Source organism: Microtus oregoni, unplaced genomic scaffold (assembly GCF_018167655.1).
Source record: "Microtus oregoni isolate MIOR12 unplaced genomic scaffold, Mior012 000144F_ref0000341, whole genome shotgun sequence".
Lineage (NCBI taxonomy): Eukaryota > Metazoa > Chordata > Mammalia > Rodentia > Cricetidae > Microtus > Microtus oregoni.
The window spans coordinates 727100-747857 of NW_024544794.1; the positions used below are offsets into that span (position 1 = coordinate 727100).

The 20758-nt window shown below is 47.7% G+C and overlaps 2 protein-coding genes across 2 annotated transcripts in view; both read left to right on the forward strand.

Annotated features, from left to right (window-relative positions):
- The window catches only part of LOC121444847 (aldehyde oxidase 4-like), a 31868-nt gene extending 31415 nt beyond the window's left edge, over positions 1-453 (forward strand). Inside the window, exon 28 of the mRNA XM_041646757.1 lies at positions 167-453. Coding sequence (XP_041502691.1) covers positions 167-220 — 54 coding nt within the window. The 3' untranslated portion in view covers positions 221-453. The remainder of the gene's footprint in view (positions 1-166) is intronic.
- Positions 454-9335: 8882 nt separating this feature from the next.
- LOC121444857 (aldehyde oxidase 2) overlaps positions 9336-20758 on the forward strand; it is a 70735-nt gene continuing 59312 nt past the window's right edge. The window contains exons 1-6 of the mRNA XM_041646777.1: positions 9336-9392; positions 12405-12462; positions 13408-13504; positions 14761-14869; positions 16510-16636; positions 18859-18920. Of these exons, the coding sequence (XP_041502711.1) occupies positions 9336-9392; positions 12405-12462; positions 13408-13504; positions 14761-14869; positions 16510-16636; positions 18859-18920 (510 nt within the window). The remainder of the gene's footprint in view (positions 9393-12404; positions 12463-13407; positions 13505-14760; positions 14870-16509; positions 16637-18858; positions 18921-20758) is intronic.

Consider the following 20758-nt stretch of genomic DNA (forward strand, 5'->3'; position numbering starts at 1 on the left):
TAAACCTGTGACTGGATGGTTGTAGTAAATATGAAAAATTACATAACTTTGATAAAAAGAAAAATTGATATCAACTTAGTTCTGTTTTCAGATGGCCTTCAGATCATAACATTTTTCGTGGAATAATACTTGCTAACAAGAACCTTCTTTATTTTGGTCTTTTTAGATTCCCAGAGATGACCCTTCAACATTCACGCCTTGGTCCATCCATGTGTCTTAACCTCGCGCCTCTGAGGAAATGAACAAACACACAGCTGGCCCGCTAGCCTCGCATCGGAGCAGCATGCATTGACTTGAGATTGCCAAGCATGGTTTTCTACTTTGAGTAATTGTCTGTGATTAGGTTATTGCATGGTTACATTTTAGGGTGCAGGTTTTCACCAAACAGGGTTAACAAAACTTAGAATCAAATTCTGAGCCAGGGGGTGGTGGTGCACGTGTTTAATCCCAGCATTCGGGAGTCAGAGGCAGGCGGATCTCTGTGAGTTCGAGGCCAGCCTGGTCTACAGAGCTAGTTCCAGGATAGCTCCAAAGCTACAGAGAAACCTTGTCTCAAAAATAAATAAATAAATAAATAAATTTAAAAAGAATCAAATTCTGATTTAGTTTTTATTATCCTGGAAATCTGGATCATGGAAGTTTTTAAACCTGGCAATGTTCCATTAACCTGGGGTAGCCTAGGAGGTCTCCTTACGTTTTGTTCCAACAGCTTTGCTCAAAACCCAAGAAAACTACCCATCCTGAAACTCTCTGAGTTGGAGTCTCCCAAAACCAGCACACCCGAAAACCCCACTTTACAGTGTCCGCCACTGCCTGAGGTGTGAACACTGTTGCAAGGGCAAATCCTAAGCCCTTGGGGAATCTGGATGTGCAGGGGGGGTGGGTGGGGGGGGGGGGACTTTCTCTGGGTTCCTGGGAATGGCTGAGAGCTGTGTCTGCACTCAGGGCCCCTACAGTGCAGATGCCTGCCTCCTTCATCTGAGCTGGTTTGAATGCAGCTCCTTTCAAATGTGTACGCTGGGAGCTTGGTCCCCAGGGTGGCAGTGTCAACTGAAAGATGCGGAGTCTAACCAGAAGTGAGGAGTCGGGGGATGGATGCTGAGAGGGAGGAATGGGGGTGTTTCCATGCCTGGCCCCTCCTCAGCTCCTGCTTCCTCCCTGCCTGTATGAGCCATTGTCAGCTACCAGGACAGAGAGGAGGTCCTCACCAGATGGACAGCCATGTGACCAAGCCTCTAAACTAGGAGCCGGAATAAACCTCTTTTCTTCATGAAGCTTCAAGCCTCTAGTGTTTTGTCATGATAACACAAAGCAGATGGAAAACACCATCAGAAGCTTCCTAATGGCAATACTCACTGTGAACTTTGTACATGATAGAGCATCTCCCCTCCTAGAAGACCACACTGAGCTGAGCATCAATCCAGGGTCACGATTATGTGGTTCTGGTTTGGGCTTAATTGATAAAGGGTGAAGTCAGAACCACCAAAATAACACAAATCCACAAAGTTCCTTTACTTTTTTTTCTTTTCTTCCCAACTCCCCCTCCCCCCAAAACAGGGTTTCTCTGTGTAGCCCCGTCTATCCTGGAACTCAGTCTGTAGTCCAGGCTGACCTCGAACTGCCTCTGCCTCCTGAGTGCTGGGATTAAAGGTGTGTGCCACCACCACTCGGCTCCTTTGCTTTTTGGTTCCTTTCTGCCCTTCTTTTTTTTTTTTTAAAGGTTTATTTATTTATTATGTATACAACATTCTGCCTCCATGTATGCCCACACACCAGAGGAGGGCGTCAGATCTCATTACAGATGGTTGTGAACCACCATGTGGTTGCTGGGAATTGAACTCAGGACCTCTGGAAGAGCAGACAGTGCTCTTAACCACTGAGCCATCTCTCCAGCCCCCTTTCTACCCTTCTTACATTGCATCTTTCCCAAGGAAATGCATCTAGGAGTTCTCTTAGGAACTTTAGCCTTTTGTCGAGGACCTGTGGACTCAGCAGTAAGGCTTCCCATTATCTAACCTCTGTAGACACAAACGACTGGAGCTGTGTTGTTAGCGTGCTTAAGACCAGGTCAAAACAGTAGGTTGGGGGCCAGAGAGGTGGCTCAGAGGGCTCAGAGTGTTCGCTGTGCACGCATTAAAACCTGAGATCCTGGCACCCATAAAGAAAGCCAGCCAGGGCTCATGCTGCTGCAACCCCAGCACTGTGGAAGCTTTGGGGCTTGTTGGCTCCCAGCCTAGCACTAAGTTAGGTGGGAAGTTCTGTCCTAAAGAAATAGGTGGAGAAGAATAGGATTTCCAGTGCACTCCTCTGGCCTCCATGAAGGCGCTCTCTCTCTCCTCTCTCTCTCTCTCTCTCTCTCTCTCTCTCTCTCTCTCTCACACACACACACACACACACACACACACACGCATATACCACATTTACACCGAAATAGAAAGCACAGACCAGCAAGAGGAAGGCTCACCAGTTGCTGCATCCCACTCCAAGGTGTGGGTGTTTACATGTGCCTTTAAGTATTTAATCTTTTAATTCCCCCCAACAATCTACACTTCCTGGAACCTAACCCGCAAACTCATTACATCTGCACAACAACAATAATCTGATTACATAACACGCTTTGGTCACAGAACACAGAGGAAGACATTTGAAAATGGAATTAAAGTCTTCTTGTGAGGCTAGCCCTCTGAGGGAGCTGTGCTAGGCGCTGGGGGTGGGACTGGGGGTCGGCGGGGGGGAGGGGGGGTTGGAGGGCATCAGCAGTCATTCTCAGCTGTGGCTCTTCAGAGCAACATCACTGGCAACATCACCCAGGAGACGAGACCACTGGTCAGTAGCGGCAGGTCTGCTTTCAGGGAACCACTCTCTGATGGAGTCCACATTAGTAGATTCACGTGTGGTACCGGAAACCCAGCTCAGAGCCCAATGCTGGGAAGGCCATTGGCAGAGCAGGTAGCTCCAGCTACTGTTTTATGTGGACGTGGTGTATCCGGCATGTCACCCTCTACATGGTTGTGTTTGGGCCCATGCGCTACCATGTGCTAGTCCCGCTCTTCAGGGCTCCTTTGTGTCTGCGCCCATGCGCTAGCTCTTCGGGGCTTCTTTGTGTCTGTGCCCATGCGCTAGCTCTTCGGGGCTCCTTTGTGTCTGCACCCATGCGCTAGCTCTTCAGGGCTTGTTTGTGTCTGCGCCCATGCGCTAGCTCTTCGGGGCTTCTTTGTGTCTGTGCCCATGCGCTAGCTCTTCGGGGCTCCTTTGTGTCTGCACCCATGCGCTAGCTCTTCAGGGCTTGTTTGTGTCTGCGCCCATGTGCTAGCTCTTCAGGGCTTGTTTGTGTCTGCGCCCATGCGCTAGCTCTTCAGGGCTTCTTTATGCGCTGGGCAGAAATTAGAGAGACTGGAAAGACCTCGTTAAATGTAAATGAACGGGACATCTCCGTCACCTCAGGTAGCATTCCAGGAGAAAGTATGTAGAGACTGTAGCAGCTGGAGGAAGTGCAGCGCCATCTTCCAGGCTGGCACTCTTGACTCAGGGCAGCTGTGATTAGCTCCCTTAGACCCACAGGAGGTCAGCCCTCAGCATCTTCTCAGGTGAGGGCTCGTGAGGGGCCACTCCTCCTGAGAATTTATACATGCATGTGTGAAAATGTCATCCTGAGCCAGGTGGTGGTGGCACGTGACTTTAATCCCAGCACTTGGGAGACAGAGGCAGACGGGCCAGCCTGGTCTACAATGCAAGTTCCAGGCTAGCTAGGACCATCGCACAGAGAAAACTTGTCTCAAAAAAACAAAAAAAGGAAGGAAGGAAGGAAGGAAGGAAAGAAGGAAGGAAGGAAGGGGGAGGGAAGGAGGGAGAAAAGGAGGGAGAAAAGGAGGGAGGAAAGGAGGGAGAGAGAGAGAGCTTTTGAACTCTCTCTGTAGACCAGGCTGGCCTTGAACTCAGAGATCTGCCTGCCTCTCTCTCCCAAATGCTGGGATTAAAGGCTTGCACCACCACCACATGCATATTATACATTATTAAAAACCCTGAACTTATCCATTTAGACTTCCCTTCATTTTTACTAATGAGGTTGCTTTTTGTTTGATGATGCATTTAAACCAGTAAAGGACTTCTTGCCTCTCAGTCCCCAGAAAATGCAGGTTTGTGCCCCCTACTGTTAGAGATCTTAGTGTCAAGATGACTATTTTCCCTCAGGGAAAATTTACCTTGCTGGGGATGTGGTCCAATTAGGAGAGTGCCTTCCTAGTTAGTCATGGAGCCCTGGGTCCAGCCCCTGCTCGAACTGAGCATGGCAGGAAGCATCCATAATCCCGGCACTCAGGAGGGGAGGCCAGAGGATCAGGAGTTTAAAGTCACACTCTAAACAGCAAAATACATGAAATTCCATCAGAGAAAAAGAGAGATAGAGATTGGGGGGGGGGGGTGATTCTGAGAACCTTGTAAAACAGACCATTTGTCTTTGGGGGTTGCAAGTGGCCTCAGGTCTTTTATCTCCAACCCAGCCTGGAAATTGGAAACATTCAAATCTCTAGACTCCTGCTCAGAGGAAATAAAATAGCTACAATGAAGTTTCAGCAGCTTCTGAAACTCACGCAAAGCATGTGGCATTTTCGATAGATCTTTTTGTTACAGATACATTTAAATCAACCAGTTTGTAGGTGCAATGTAAATCCCATTCTGGTAAGTACTTAGTAACCATTTTAAAAAAAAAAAACATGGGAAGAGGACAAACGTCTCATTTAATGGGATTTGGTCATGTCATACAAATCGCGGGACCTTTTCAACAGCACACATTCGAGCACCTGGGTCAATAGAGAAGTTTCACTCACCACATAGAGCAATCCGTTGAAAAGCAGAGAAATTTTGGTCTAGGATGTAACTAAATGGGAAAGTACTTGTCTCATAAGAGACTTGGGTTCAGCCAGGCGGTGGTGACGCACGCCTTTACTCCCAGCACTTGGGAGGCAGAGGCAGGTGGATCTCTGTGAGTTCAAGGCCAGCCTGGTCTACAAGAGCTAGTTCCAGGACAAGCTCCAAAGCTACAGAGGAACCCTGTGTTGAAAAAAGAGAGAGAGACTTGGGTTCCGTCACCAGCTAAACACACACACACACACACACACACAGAGTCTACCTTTAGAGAAGTACAGTATACATTACTGAAGATGCAACATACTTTTTTTATAGACATAGAGAAGTCAAACTCAAAACTGACTTGAAAATTTCCCCACTGCTGGCTTGTTTCCACAGCCCCATGCAGACCCCTGGGAAAAGAAGTCTTCAGTGGTATTATCCCGACAGTGAGCATTAGACAACTCAATACTGACGTGCCAAGCAAAATGTGCCCGTGATGTAATGGTGGCATGACGGTTACGGGGTCACCCACTGTCTTCTCATTCCATCTCAGGTGTGCCCCACAGTAGGGAATTCACACCTGGTGCTGTAAGTGAAGCTGATCAGAAGCCCGTGGCAGCAGACGTCATAGGCTCTAGGAGAGAGCCTACTGCTATTGTTTAACTAAATTTATATCCTGCTATTATTTAACTAAATCTGTATGTTGTCTAACTGCCTTTTCCCTCTTTGTACTCCCAGACTAGTGTTGCCTTTCCGTGTTGGACAGCAGTCAAGGCAGAGATTATTAACTGGCCAAAGTGCTAAGGATAAGTGATTTTGAGTGCTCGGCCATAAATGGGGCATCTATATCAAACCCCTCCCACAATGCCCAGGGAACATTTCAGAAAAGGGCTGTGTTATCAACATGCCTCGGGCATTATACCCATGAACTCACAGCAGTTATGGTTATCTGCATAGTTATGTTACCTTAGGGCGTGAGATCAAGCCAAGACTGCTTAGTCTTCTAGTACCTCTAATTGGAGTCAGTGGGTTACAAAATTCTGAAAAGTTAAGGCTATAAACGTGGGAATGGTAGCGTTCAGGACATAGGTGGGAAAAATAGAGAGGGAGATTGGGGTAGGGATAAATCCAGATACATTGTAGACAAATGTATAAATAAGAGGTTAAAATGGTCAAAGAATAAATAAGAGGTTAAAAGATTTTAAAAGTATGGAAAGCGAATGGTTGCTTTATCCCATTTTCTTAAGTAAGACCCGAGAGTAAAGAAAGACTTAAGAACTATGTGCATCTCGCCCGCTCACCACAGAGCCTTTTGCTCGTTCTCAAGTGGACAGTTTCCAAACTGAGCAGCCGGACATCATGGGAGCTTGTGGCAGGGGTGAAAGCCAGAGGCTTGTAGCCTCACCCTGACTACAGCCGCACCATTTCCCCCAATCTGTTTCTATCCCAAGACTTCATGCAAACAAAAGTTTGCTCTGCTTGAAAAACACTTCTCTGGAGAACTTAGGTCAGTTTTCAGTTTCCCAAACTTTAATCCATTTGTTTACCTAAGTACTTTCAGACCTCCTGAATCTAACACCCTAATCCAACTTCAGTGCACAAAGTGTTTCCTCCTCTGAAGGCCTATCCTTGGAGGGCTTATCATAATCAGTATTTTGGGGGCTCCTCAATACATATGCTTCTATCACCGGCAGCCTGGAAACTCCCAAGCATGGCAACCCTGTGTTCTTTGCAGATACAAGTTGCCCTCACCCAAAAGGGAGGGGGCTGAACAGCATGTGAACCCTTAAAGCAACTCGTGCGTTGTTTCCCCTTCAATGAAAATGACCATAGGAAGGGCAGAAGTCTCCATGGCTCCTCTTCCCCATCCTGTATCCTCTATTCTCAGGGCTCAACACTCATTCACCTTCCAGGGTTACTGTCTCTTCCTCAGGACGTCCCCTCTGTTCCGGCAGCAAACAGTAGAGTGGGAGCAACCAAGTAAAGACAGAGGAAAGTCTGTAGTCATTGCAGATGTGGGGAAACCTTGTCCGATCATCTAATAATTACTTCACAGGCCCTGGTCATGTGATGGAGAACTGAGCATCACATCCCCACCTTCATGGAGCTTCTGTTCAAGTAGAAAAAGCAAAAGCAAAAAGAAATGGTACCCAGTAACAATGTTAAGAAGCAATGAGAAGGCCAGGTGGTGGTGGCGCATGCCTTTAATCCCAGCACTCGGGAGGCAGAGGCAGGCAGATCTTTGTGAGTTCGAGGTCAGCCTGGTCTACAAGAGCTAGTTCCAGGACAGGCTCCAAAGCTACAGAAAAACCCTGTCTCGAAAAACCAAAAAAATAAAGAAGACGAAGAAGAAGAAACAATGGGGGAACAAGCCTGGCAGACCATACCTTTAATCCCAGCACTCTGGAGGGAGAGGCAGGCACATCTCTGTGAGTTCAAGACCAGCCTAGTCTACAGAGTGAATTCCAGGACAACCAGGGCTACACAATGAGACTCTGCGTAGAGAAGGAGGAAAAGAAGAACAGCAGGAATAATGAACACTGCCCGTGAAGCAAGGGTGCTATCAGGTGATCAGGAAACGTTCAGTCCTGAGACACAAGAAGGATCCCAGCCATGCCGAACCCCGAGAGAGAAGTTGAGTCCAAGGGAACAAGATATACCAAGGCCCTAGGGCAGAAAAGAGTTAAGCATTCCCCATAAGCAGGAAAGGGGCCAACAGGGCAAAGAGCGTGAACGAGGGAAGGAGTGGGTTAAGAGACATTCTGAGAGGTGAGCGAGGCCAATCCACAGGCTCTCCATGACAGGTGTATGGAGTTTTGCTAAATGTAATAGGAAGCCATTAGAAGAGACTAGAGAAATTCCTCCCTAAGCAGAAAGGGGGTGAGTGCTTGGGCTGCTTGGGAGGACCCCCAATCCCCCAGAACAAGAGCATTCTGAGTACAGAAATAAAGCAGGCTGGGTGCTTAGCACACCTACTGAGTTTGGATCTTATATCCCAGGCCTCAGGGAGCTATGGGGTTTTTTGAACAGCAGGACATGACCAAACAGCCAGACTAAAGGTCCTGTCTCTCTAATTCACAGAGATCTCCAACTTCCCCTCCCAAGATCTTAGGCCAATTTGTTCAGCAAATCTTAATCCGTGTGACACACACACGCACACCCATGCATCTATGTAAACTGGGAAACTTGGGGAGCAGGCCTTTCAAACTGTGAAATGTGAGTGCTGACAGCCACATTCAATCTGGAGTGTTTTCTGGAGTGTTTTCTGTGGCTGGAGGAAGTCACACGTGAAGAGACTGAGAAGGAGGAAGTTCTCAGTCAGCTAGGCGCAGAGGAGCTGAATGCTTCTGACCTAAAGCCACGTCACACAGTCAATGTTCATCTTAGCATCGAGGTTTTACTTTAATGATGGTGCTGGGGCTCACGACCTCGTGAAGGGTGTTCTAGAATAGAGAACACTCCTCAACTCTCCCAAAACCAGACCACAGAAGCAGCTGCTTGCTTTATCCACATGCAGCAAGCCTTGGGCGTCACTTTAGCTAACCAATGAAATCAACATAATTTTATAGGTAGATGCACAGTTGGAGAGGATTTGTGTAAGCATGATATCTCCTCATCGTGGGCTGGGGGCTTCTTATTACTCGGTACTGAATGCTTCCTGATCCCCTTGTCCTTATGGGTCCTCCAACCTGCTTTTTTTTCATGGGCAGCACTCATTGTTACTGCTACTCTTCCTCTGTTTCCTCCTTTTCCTCTTCTCAACAAAATCTCACTGCATCTTAGCCTTGTCTCAAACCAGGAGGCCTTGGCTCAGTTCTGGGTCACTTCTGAGACACCGAACTGCTAGCCTTGGCTCTGCTAGCCTTGGGACATCTTCAAAGAATGTACTTTTTTTACAGAGTGAACTTGAGCAGAAAGAAGCAGCAGAAAGCATGTAGAGGGGCCAATTGGGGGGGATGGAGACACCTCACACCTTCACCTCAACTTAAGCACAGACTGAATCCAACTGCGCATTTTCCTGCGAAGTATCCTTTACCCGTAAAGAACGAGGAAGAAGCTGGGGAAAGTGGGGCATGGGGATCTTGGGAGGCCTACTGCTCACTTTCTGAGAAGGGTGGGATACATCCAGGATGGAGGCAGGGTGCCAGGTTGAGGTGGCACCTAGTGGGTTTAAGCTCGGGTGGTTGTGGATGTCACACCAAGCTCTCAGATTTCAGAGAAAGCAAACAAGAAGGGGTTGAGGCGGCCTCCTGAGCCAGCTTCAAAGCCAGGGTTGGTGGGAGGTGAGGGACTGGATTAGAGGGGGCCACACAGGGGTCTGGACTTAAAAAGCCTCAAAGCAAAAGCTCCCCACCCCCAGTTGCTCCTGCCAGGACTGTGGGCTGCCTGCTTCTACTCAGGGAGAAATTCTTTTGGTTCACTTCTGTAGCTGGCATTGGGAAGTGTTTCTGCCCAGAGCCAGGAGGCCAGACTTACTCACCAGAGTCATGCCTTGCCCATCCCAGAGCTCGGATGAACTGGTGTTCTTTGTGAATGGAAAGAAGGTAAGGGGTGGGTAGAGTGAGCGCTGCTGCTGTGGCTTGCAGTGGGGAACCCAACCTAATTTGCCTTTTCTCCTCTTGGCCAACAAGGGTCCTAGCAATGAATCGGGGGAGTGGGGAAAAGAAAGCAGGATAGTCTTGGGATTCTTTGCACAGCCCTGATACTGTCAATCAATTCACTGCCCTCTCTTGCATAACTTGACAAATGATTTCACCTCCCTGAGCTCGGAGGCCTCCTGTCTGTCATCTGCTTTACACAGCTATTGTAAAAAATGGGAAGAACGAGGGTCAGGACCTGGCATGCTGGGATTTGGAGTCCAGACCAATGCAACTCCCAGGCCAGGGGGCTAGGATGGATGCCAGGGACCACGGCTATGCACCCAACTAAAACACTATCATTGGTAGGAAACAGTACAGAAGCCATGGACCCTGTAACATGGTTCGCGGCTCAAACGCCATTTTAAATGGAAATGGATCCATCTTTGTTTTTCTATTTATCACATTAATTTCTCTAGGGCAGCCATTCTCCACCTTCCTAATGGTGCGGTCCTTTAAGACAGTTCCTCATGTTATGGTGACCCCCAACCATAACGTTATTTTCGTTGCTATTTCATAGCTGTAAGTTTGATTCTGTTTATGCATCGTAGTGTACGTATCTGTGTTTTCCGATGATTTGAGGGGATCCCTGTGAAAAGGGTCATTTGGCAAACCCTGTGGCAGATAAACTTCAACAAAAATACTACTCATCAGGGTAGGGGGCATTAGGATTTATAAATATTAGTAAAGAATATGAAGATGCGAAAATATTAAGACAAAAAAACATAGACTAGTACTGGAAGGGAGTGCCGGGGGATATTGAAATCGCCTGTGTTTAATTTCCAACTGTTTAAAATGCTCTTGACCCCAAAAGGTAGGAGTAAGACAAATAACTGTATTAACACGCACAAGGAAATGAACAGACCAATTGAAGGTTGCAGGCTGCATTCATAGTTAAGCATTCTGTTGCTAGAACAAAACAAGTCACGCTCACACCCTAGACTAAAACATTCCGTAAGCAAACCCATTCCCTGGGTGGAATCCAATGTTATCTCCTTCAGGGAACTGGAACTTAATTGGATTCTTAGACTTTTGTTTGAGGTAGAAACACATCTACTTCTCTATTCCTGAAACACAAGGTTTATTAGCCACACCTGTTGGCAAGCACCTTGAGAGAGCAGAACTCTCTGGTCTACATCTAGGTGGGACCTTTGTCTGAGGTAGAAACACAATAACTTTGAAGGACTAGAGGTAAGTTCCAACTCTTTGACAGTTGGTCAAGGTGAAAATAGGCTCACATTTTTGGGCCTCCATAAAACTCCCCCAAGGGATCACAGCCCACAGGTTCCAAACGGCTGCCCTGTGGAGTCCCCACTATACAGAAGGGTGCACATCTGAGTGCTGTCAGCCTGCAGATCACCTCCCTCCCTGGGTGGCAGCCTGTTCTGAGGGGATTTATGGACATATGAACAAGGACAGAGTCTCTCAGTTGCTAGTCTCTGAGAGCCTCCTTCCTGGCCTCACCACCCCCTCACACAGGACGCTCGTTACTTTTAAAGAGCCCAGGCCCTTCTCATCATGAGCTCCGTTCTGCCTTCCAAGAGCACATAGCTATTCTGGAGTCTTTCCACCTTCCCCCAAGAGCCTTTCAAACCTCAGACCCAGCGACCCTAACCAGGACACAATCACGCCAACTGTACCTCAGGTGCCGACCCAATGAGGCAGTCAGAGCTTCCTGCCGGGCTTCTCGCTGACCTGCACACCTTCCCTCCTGAATAGACTCCCCAGGCAGCCACACCACGTCCTTCTGCGGCTGTCACTCACGAGCTGAGTTATAAGTGGCTTTTCCATTGGCCGAGGCTTTGGAGACCCAAAGGCCAGAGGGGGTTCCTTCCTCTATCAGCCCCAGATTGAATTATGAGCCCAGAGTAACATGGTGTAGTCAGAACCAAGAATAAGAGATAGACAGACAGGAGGAGAGGGAGGAGGAAACTCTGTGTGGTAGGAGTCTGTGGATAGTTTGTATGGGGGTGGGGGTGGGTGATCACATTCTCCCTAGCTGTTTGTAAAGGGCCTGGGGTGAGAGAAAGGGCCACAGAGGAGAGGTTTTGTTGTTTTTCCATCCATGGGGCACCTTCCCCAGCTCCAGGGAAGAGTTTTCACCTTAGAAGTATCTTCCTACAAATTACTCTTCGTTGAGGTACATACTATTCTTTGAGGTGCGCAAAAGTGCTTGTCTCCCTTCTGGGGAGAAAGGAAGAAGATAGTGTTGCCCAATAAACCTTCCTTTCTGGTCCTGTGACATCCCACTCTCCTGTCACACAGCAGAGCAGAGAGAGGTGTTCCCATGGCATCCCAAGGCGAAAGCAAAGTGACCTAAATGGGAAAAAAAAAAAGGAAACGAGAAAGTTCCCAGGTGACTTTCCGTGTGAACTCCCCACTTTCCAAAGGAAGATATGGGGTTAATCTAGCCCCACTCTGGGACTTGAGAGGGTCTCAAGGCGGGGAACCAGCAGGCCCCAGAACCTCCCCAAGATAACAATAACTGTTCCCAGTGACTTCCTGCGGCCCCTGAGGTCATCAAATGTGTCCTACGGCTGTCCCAGAGATGGCAAAAATGTCCCACCTAGTCTTCCTCCCTGTGGGACAGTTCTAAGCAAACACAATCCAAGTTTAAAACACTTCCAAAGACTCCGTTGGGAGGTTCCATGAGGGCAGAGCAAACGTGGAAAACACAGAGTGCGCGTCCCAAGATACCGTCACACCGCAGTGAGTGGCTCCTGACGCCTGCCCCACAGGAAAGTCCATTGCTACACTGGCCGCGTGAGGCTCCTGCGCTGGGAAAGACCATGAACACCGTTTCCCCTCAGAGCAGGTCAGCTACAACCGTCTCCTACATCAAACAGATCAAACAGATGACCACAGCCGTTCCTCTGAGTCATCCACCCAACCCCATAATCCCTCCTGTTTCCAATGCAGGTGACTGAGAAGAATGTGGACCCCGAAGTCACTCTGCTGGCCTTCCTGAGGAGGAACTGGATCCTTTTGATTGACATCTCAAGCACGCCCATGCATGCCTTACAGAGTTTAAGAACTTAGCTAATATGGCTGCCAGAGGTGACTGGGCTCTCCCGAGCCTTTGACCCTGGCTTGTTATTCGCTTTTGGCAATGGCTTGAAGAATATCAGATTAATCGGGCGTGGTTTAGAGAGGAGAAAAGTTTCCCAGCATTGCTTGTGTGTGATTGAATAGCATGAAATAGAAGCTAACCGATTTGCTTTAGCTCTGCTGTGTCACAGGAGTGTTATGTAATAGAGACTACAAATTCTCGGGCTGGAGAGATGGCTCAGCCCTTAAAGGCTAGGCTCACCCAGGGCTGTCTCTCCAGTCACTTAAAAAAAAGAAAGAAAGAAACCAAATTTTCAGATCGGAGGTCTGGAGTCATCACCACTTTCAAACGCAATGCAGCCAGAGGAAGGTTGGGTGCCAACGCCTTGCTTATTACAGGACAAAACGAGCAATGTGTTATTATTAAAGATAGCTCTTCTCAGGGCTGGGGAGGTGGCTCAGGGGTTAAAAGCATTATCTGCTCTTCTAGAGGACCTGAGTTCAATTCCCAGCAACCACATGGTGGCTCACTTTCATCTGTAATGAGATCTGGTGCCCTCTTCTGGCCTGCAGGCATACATGCAGACAGAACACAGTATACATAAGAAATAAATCTTTAAGAAAAATAGTTCTTCTCCCCCCGTTACATGATTAGAACCAGAAGAAGACATAAGACTACCTCCTCCCTCTCCACAAATGGAAACAAGCCAGAACGGACTAGTATGTCCAGGGCCACACTGCTGATCTAATCTAATGGCTTCTCTGACGACGTCTCAACCCACAAGACATCTCACACTCGGGACACCCTAGGGGGGCAGATACCTCAGAGGCAAAATCTCTGCTTTGCATCTTTTCTTGACTTCTCCCTCTCCAGTGCGTCTCACAGGAGCCAAGTACGCCTGTGGCACAGGAGGCTGTGGGGCTTGCACCGTGATGGTGTCCAGGCACGACCCAGGATCCAGGAAGACAAGGTAGCTCCCCAGGTCCAGAAGCCAGAAGAGGGATCTGTCTCTGTCTGGCTTCTGATCTATCCTGTAACTATCAAAGGCCAGATCCTCAGTGTCTCCCCTTCTTAGATTCCAACGAAAATCCCCACAAATGTCGTGAGCCCTCTGCTATGATCACGTATGAACTAACAGCCCTCGGCTATGGTCATGTATGAACTAACAGCCCTCTGCTATGATCACGTATGAACTAACAGCCCTCTGCTATGATCATGTATGAACTAACAGCCCTCTGCTATGATCATGTATGAATTAACAGCCCTCGGCTATGGTCATGTATGAACTAACAGCTCTCTGCTATAATCATGTATGAACTAATAGCCCTCGGCTATGGTCATGTATGAACTAACAATCCTCTGGTATGATCATGTATGAACTAATAGTCCTCTACATATCACATGTCAGGGACTATGATCCTCCCAAGGCTCATCCATGTTCTCCAGGCTAAGAACCAAGACAAGCCAATGGTTTACTTCCTACTTAAGGAAACGAAGGCTCAAATTGAAAAGGAGATGTGTTCAAGGCCATATAACCCCGCTGATCAACAACTTGAATACATAGTTTTTCTGACCTGGAAGCTAATGCTCTCTCTCTCTTTTTTTCTTTCCTTTTTTTTTTCTTTTGCTTGTTTGTTTGTTTCTGTTTTTTGTTGTTGTTTTGGACTGGGATCAGTCTTTCAAAGGAAGCATCTGAGCCATGATCTCACCCCTTAAGAGTCAGATTCTAGAACTTGGGCTCCATCCACATCATCGGTCCATACCGAGATTGCTTCAGAACATCACCCCACACTGTTAAATGATTTTACGGAGAGTATTTAAATTAATAAGGAAATGAATTAAAATGTGTTGATACGGGCAAAAGGCAAATAACCTTTGCTTGTGATAAGGTCATTGCTCTAACGAAGACTAATAGAAGCCCAGCCACCCTTCTGGTGGCCCGGGACCATTCCCACTGCTTCTAGGTGAATCTGTTTTAAGACTGTAAAGATTTCCCGAGGTTCAGAACATCTGAGTTCACACTGAGGACCCCCAGTTCTCATAGACGGCATAGAGTGAGCAGAGAGGGCTCCCACCCCTGTGGTCCCCCAAATCTGTCATTACCCTACAGTCCCCCAGTCATCCGTCAAAGACTCGGGAGGATCTCCACCGCCCTTCACAGTTCCTGGTTCTCCACAGGGCAGTACCACCTCTTCACCCGGTTTTCTTTGTGTTTCTCATACAAAGACACTTCTCTGTCACGGCATGTCTGGTGCCCCTGTGCTCCCTGCATGGGGCTGCTGTCACCACCGTGGAAGGCGTAGGAAGCATCAAAACCAGGCTCCACCCAGTGCAGGTAAGCATACATTCTAACCTCCTCGTTTCTTAGCTTCATCTTACCAAATGAGTGCAGACTGTGCCACCTCCTCCTTCGAGGCTGCGGAGTTGGGAACTCTTGATGTTCAGAGAGATGACATCCACTCAGTGACTTCAGAGAAAGCTGAGAACCCACCTACTTTTAATTAAATGCATCTCTCATTACTGTTTTCTACCTATAGAAATATAATAGTATTAATATAATATAATAGTATCAAGATTTTAAAAACGTTGCCTGATACCTATTATACTACAAAATGGAGTAGATATTGAACACAAGCTATAGCATAAATGCCTCTGAGAGGCTGGGAACATAACTGTTGATAGGGTGTGTGCCCAGCATGAAATCCTTGGGACGACATACAAACCTAGCATGAGTTACATATTTGCAACTCCAGTGCTGGGGAAGTAGAGACAGAAGGGTCAGGAGGTCCAGGTCATCTTCTACTACCCAGAGAGCGCAAGCACAGCCTGAAATACAAGAAATGTTGTATCCAAAAAGCCACACCAGGGCTGGAGAGATGGCTCAGTGGTTAAGAGCACTGGTTACTCTCCCAGAGGACCTGAGGTCAATTCCCAGCACCCCACATGGCAGCTTAATCAGCCTCTAACAGCAGTTCCTGGGACTCTTGTGCCCTCTTCTGGCCTCTATAGGTACTACACACACATGATGCACATGCTTTTACTCAGACACACACAGGCACATCAAATTTATATATATAATATATACATATGGAGAGAGGGAGAGAGACAGAGACAGACAGACAGACAGACAGACAGACAGACAGACAGAGTCACACTAAAAAGTAAGTCTCCAAGGCTAAGAGGATAAAATTTGGGAACTGTTTCCTGTAGCATAGAGGTTTTAGGAGTAAAATCAGAATTTGCATACGAGGTGGGCCAATCACTCCCCCCACCACACACACACACACACACACACACAAAAAAAAACCCACTTAGCAGCCCAAGTGTCCCTTGGATTAACCATGTGGGATTTGATGCCAAAGAGGGCAGCTAAGATGAAGGACCCAGAAAAGTCTCCCCAAATCTGCTAGGAAGTCATATAAGACACAGCAAAGTCAACACGCTGGAATCCTGGGCATTTTACTCTAAACCTAGTGGTTCCAGACCATAGACCACACTTTAAATAACAGAGACCCAAATCCTCAGGCTTTGGAAGCTGAGCTTCCTTTGAGCCAATGCAAAAAAACATTAAAGAAGGGGACGTGGGGTCAGCAATGGTCTCCAAGTCAATCAAAACCACACAGCCTGTGTGAACTTAAGTGGTGAAAGATGCAGGTACTCGCGAAAACCAGTTTTGAAACTTACCCACACTATAGTTAGAGAACTAATGGTTCTCTCCTTCCTGGAGAACTCTTCCCACGGGGAGAGCAGGCTGCACACTGCTAACTCCCAAATAGAAGGGTCAGAGTATTTGACCCTGAAAATCAATTAAAATGATAAGATGGGGCTTCTGAGTCAATGCCTTTGGGATGCCTGAGAAAGGGGTGTACAGAAATAAACAGAGGGGAGGCACATTTGCCCAGAAGGACACAAGCTGTGGACCCTGGAGATAACTGGTGACACCAGGAACACAGGGCTGTTCTCTTACCCCTCCAGGAGAGAATCGCCAAGAGCCACGGCACCCAGTGTGGATTCTGCACCCCCGGGATGGTGATGTCCATGTACGCCCTGCTCAGGAACCACCCACAGCCCTCAGAGGAACAGCTCATGGAAGCCCTGGGGGGTAAGTCTGACCCAGGAGGCAGGCAGAAGGGAAAAGTACTTCCGGCTTCCCCTCCACCATCTCCAACATCGTCCCAGCTCCGCTCAAGTTCCAAACCACGGTTATTTCTAAAACAGGCCATGGAGAAACAGCAAAAGGTGTCATCTCTGCACACAGCACGGGGCCACCATGCTTCTCTCTCTCATGACACAGCACCTGCTTCCCAAGGGCCTGAATCCATTTCATGAGCTTGCCCAAAGCAGAACAAACCGGCCAACTTGAAACAGGAAATTCTCCCGCAGTTCTGGAAGCCTTAAGGCTGCGGTCAAGCTTTCCTTCCTGGCTGTGCTGGCTGTCAGCTCAGAGGAGAAGCCTTCCTTCTTCACCCCTAGCCTCAGAGGATGATGGCGACTAAACCTTGGCGCTTCTGGGCTTGTGGCTGCAAAACTCTAATCTTTCTCTCTCACCTTTCTGCCTTGGGTCTCTGTGTCACGAATCTCCCTCTTTTTCAAAGGCATCAGCCACTGGTTTAGACCCATCCCAATCCAGGACAACATCATCACAGCCTGATTCCATCGGGAAAGATCTTATTTTCCCAATAAGGTTCTGGGGATCAGAACTTTGTGTGTCTTTTGGGGGGCATATTTCAATTCATAATAAGCCTCTCATCTGAAAGAATCTTGTAGATCTGCAACAATTTTTTTAATTTGTTTATTTTTATTTTAAGGGCATTGGTGTTTTGCCTGCGTGTACATCTGTGTGAGTGTGTCAGATCTTGGAGTCACGGTTGTGAGCTGCCGTGTGAGTGCTGGGAGTTGAACCCAGGTCCTCTGGAAGCCCAGTCAGTGCTCTTAGCTGCTGAGCCACCTCTCAGATTTCTAAGTTTTAAGTTCATAAACATACTGGATTAATAAGCATCACCTTCGTGTGTGTCCCTAAACAATCGTCAGTTTGTAGGTTAAAGACAGACAGGTGAGGTGAGGGCAGATGTGTTTCTTATCTCTCTCTCTCTCTCTCTCTCTCTCTCTCTGCTTCTCCCTCTCCCCCTCTCCCTCCCTCTCTCCCTCTCTCTTTCTCTCTCTCCCTTCCCCCCTCCTTATGTGTCAGCTGCTGATGGGCATTCCTGCTCTTTCTCTCTTTTTCTCTCTTTCTCCTGCTCTTCCTCTCTCTCTCTCTCCCTTGTTCTTCTCAGTGCTCTCCTTCTATCTCTTCTTTCAAGTGGAGAAACTCAGAGCTGAGCACAAGCTCAGAGATCGAGTGGCTGACGGCCATGTGCAAAGGCCCAGGGCTCAATCCTCAGCAAAATAATAATTAATAACGAGAATCATATTAACTCCCCTAGCCCCGCATTCCTTGGGTCCCTCTTCGGCAGCCCCTCAGTCCTAAAACATGGACAAGCCCAACTTATCATTCTTCCTGTTCTACATGACTCCTTCCAGACCAGGCTCCACTCCATCCCGAAATCCTACCGCTCTGAGAATTCTATCCGTTCTTTACTAACCCAATAGCTTTCACATCCTTTGAGCCTAAACTTCTCAGTCAGCCCACTCTAGATGAACTCTGGTCTACACTGACTGTCCTACCCCGTGACCCTCAGGCCTTCATCCTTGGAAACAGAAGGAGTCCAGACTTTGTCATTCAACAGATTGGCCCTCTGGCCTCTTCAATGTAGGGTCTCGCCTGTCTCCAGATATGCAGGCTCCAGTCATAAACATGTCCCTACCCAATCTATCCAGGTGAGCTGGAGGCAATGACTTAGCCACACCAGACAGACCATCTATCGGCACCTTCGGAATTGCCTGGATTTTCTGTTTTAGGATCTCACTGTCTTACATAATTTGAAATACAGTTATTGTCAGTAGCTAGACATCAGGGCTAGAGTCATAGCTCAGAAGCAGAATGTTATCCTAGGATGCCCAAGACCCTGAGTTCTATTCCCCAGGACTGGATCTATCTTAACTTTTAAAAGAAGCCAGTAGTGTGGCTGGAATTATGAGTCAGTCATTGAAAATGCTGACTGCTTGCTCTTCCAGAGGACCTGAGTTCAGTTCTCGGTGCCCACATGGGGTGGTTTAGAACCACCTATAACTCCAGCCCCAGGAAATCCAGCACCCTCTTCTCGCCGCCTCCAACCAAGGACATCCACACACAGACACACACACACAAATAAATAAATAAACAATAATCTAAAACACAAGCCGGTAGAAACAAGAAGCTCACAGCCATGCTTCTCCTCCAATCAGGTAACCTCTGCCGCTGCACTGGGTATCGGCCGATTCTGGACAGCGGCAGAACCTTCTGCACGGTGAGTACGCAAGAACAGGTAGGTGGAGACATGTCCTACAGAGCAAGAATGAGAAGGGCCAGTGGCCAAAGCTGGGGACGCAAGAGTGAGGTTTGTAAAGACCATCACAACCGACTATAAGACAGACAAACTCATGAGGCAGGAGGAGGAGGCTCACTGGAACATTGAATCTTCCTGAAAACCAGGTGGGCGTTACCACCACCTTTGATGTGGTCTAGATCCATAGAGGGAAGTCAGCTGGCAAAGGCATCTATCCAAGGCAGGCGACAGGATGCCTACAAACGCTTGGAGTCAATCAAAGATGTGTTTTGATGAAGAAAGTTCCTTCCAAAAAACCCAACCAACTAGGAATTCGTGAACAGATAAGGAAGCTGAAATTGCAGCGTCGAAGCCAAAATCCACTCCAACCAAGATCACAGGGTGTGGCCTCCAGAAGTGAGGGTGCTTCCCCGGTAAAAATCAAATGGGTCTCGTTTGGCAGTTAGTAAGAGTTCAACAGATAATTATTAAGGTTGATAATGCTGTCGGCAGTATGGCTAGCATTTGACAGACACTCAAGACAGGCATATCCGATGACCCTCTGCGGAGAACAGGATGGGGTGGGCAGGAAACTTTAGACAAAAGGAAAGACATCTTGGAGGAGCCCCCTGTGGTTCTTATCCAGCTATTCTCGAGAGTCCATAGGAACAGATGATAAGTTTTTTTCTGGACAATTCTCCATACAGGGCTTCGACTCCACCTTTAGGCCAGGTGCAGCCCTTTCTGAGATATCAAGGGATAATCTTAGGAGCGAGCGTCTGCACACAAGATCAGAGGGTGGTCATCAAGCAACACCTTGTGGAGAAAATAGACATTGGCATCACACAGGTATCTGAGGCCCCTGAAGAGATGTATAGGAAGATAAATCAGAAGCCACAAGTCAAGATTTCTGTTTATATTTTCCTTAATTCCACACATAATAGAGATACACCTGGAAATGCACAACAGGTTTGTCCCACGTCCCCAAAGTCAAGCAGGTATTCTAGGCATGTGTGTTCCAGATTTCTATTGCCTCAAGAGGAGACCCGATTAGACATGCTAAACAGCGAAAGGAACAGACTTTAAACCCAGCAAATCGCGGCTGTAAGTGTGAAAACATGCATGAAATACCGGGAAACAGGCTGAGTCAACTCCTTTCCCTGAAGGCGCAGCTGTCATCTGCCTCTCCCGGTACACAGATTCTGGAGAAAAAGCCAAAAATGAGTTCCAATAGCTCAGCCTGTAGCCAGACAGCCAGTCTCAGGATACTTTACTGGGTGAAGGAAATCCAGCCAGGTGGGATACCTAAGGCTTTTTATTGCCCACTGAGCCCAAAGAAGCCCAGCTTTCCTTAGCCACCACTGGCCCATGTCCATCCCAGGAACTCTGAGGGTTTAAAGGGAGCGAGAAAATGCTGCTTCCTCGGCCAACTGCTCTTATTTCTTGGGCAGAGTAAGCAAGTAGCTGCTCAAAACACCAGGGAATTCAAAGTTGGGAGGAAGTGCTTCACAAGGGGCAAGGAGGGAGAAGCTGTCCGAGGAAGAAGATGCAAGGGATGGAAGTGGAGGCGCTAAGTGGGAACCCCTTTAAAAACTGCCGTCTGCTCTTCCAAGCGATCTCCCCTTTTGCATGTTGCCTCTCTCTCTCTGGGAGGCTCCATATGAATGATAGAGAACAATGTTGCAAACCGTATATGTGCTATAGTGACTGTGCTGTGGTCATCCTGAAAAATACCATAAAAATGTATTCTACCACTAGAAATTACCCTAAAATGACTCAGATGCGAACATGGTGTTCTGATTGCAACAAACGATGTTCAC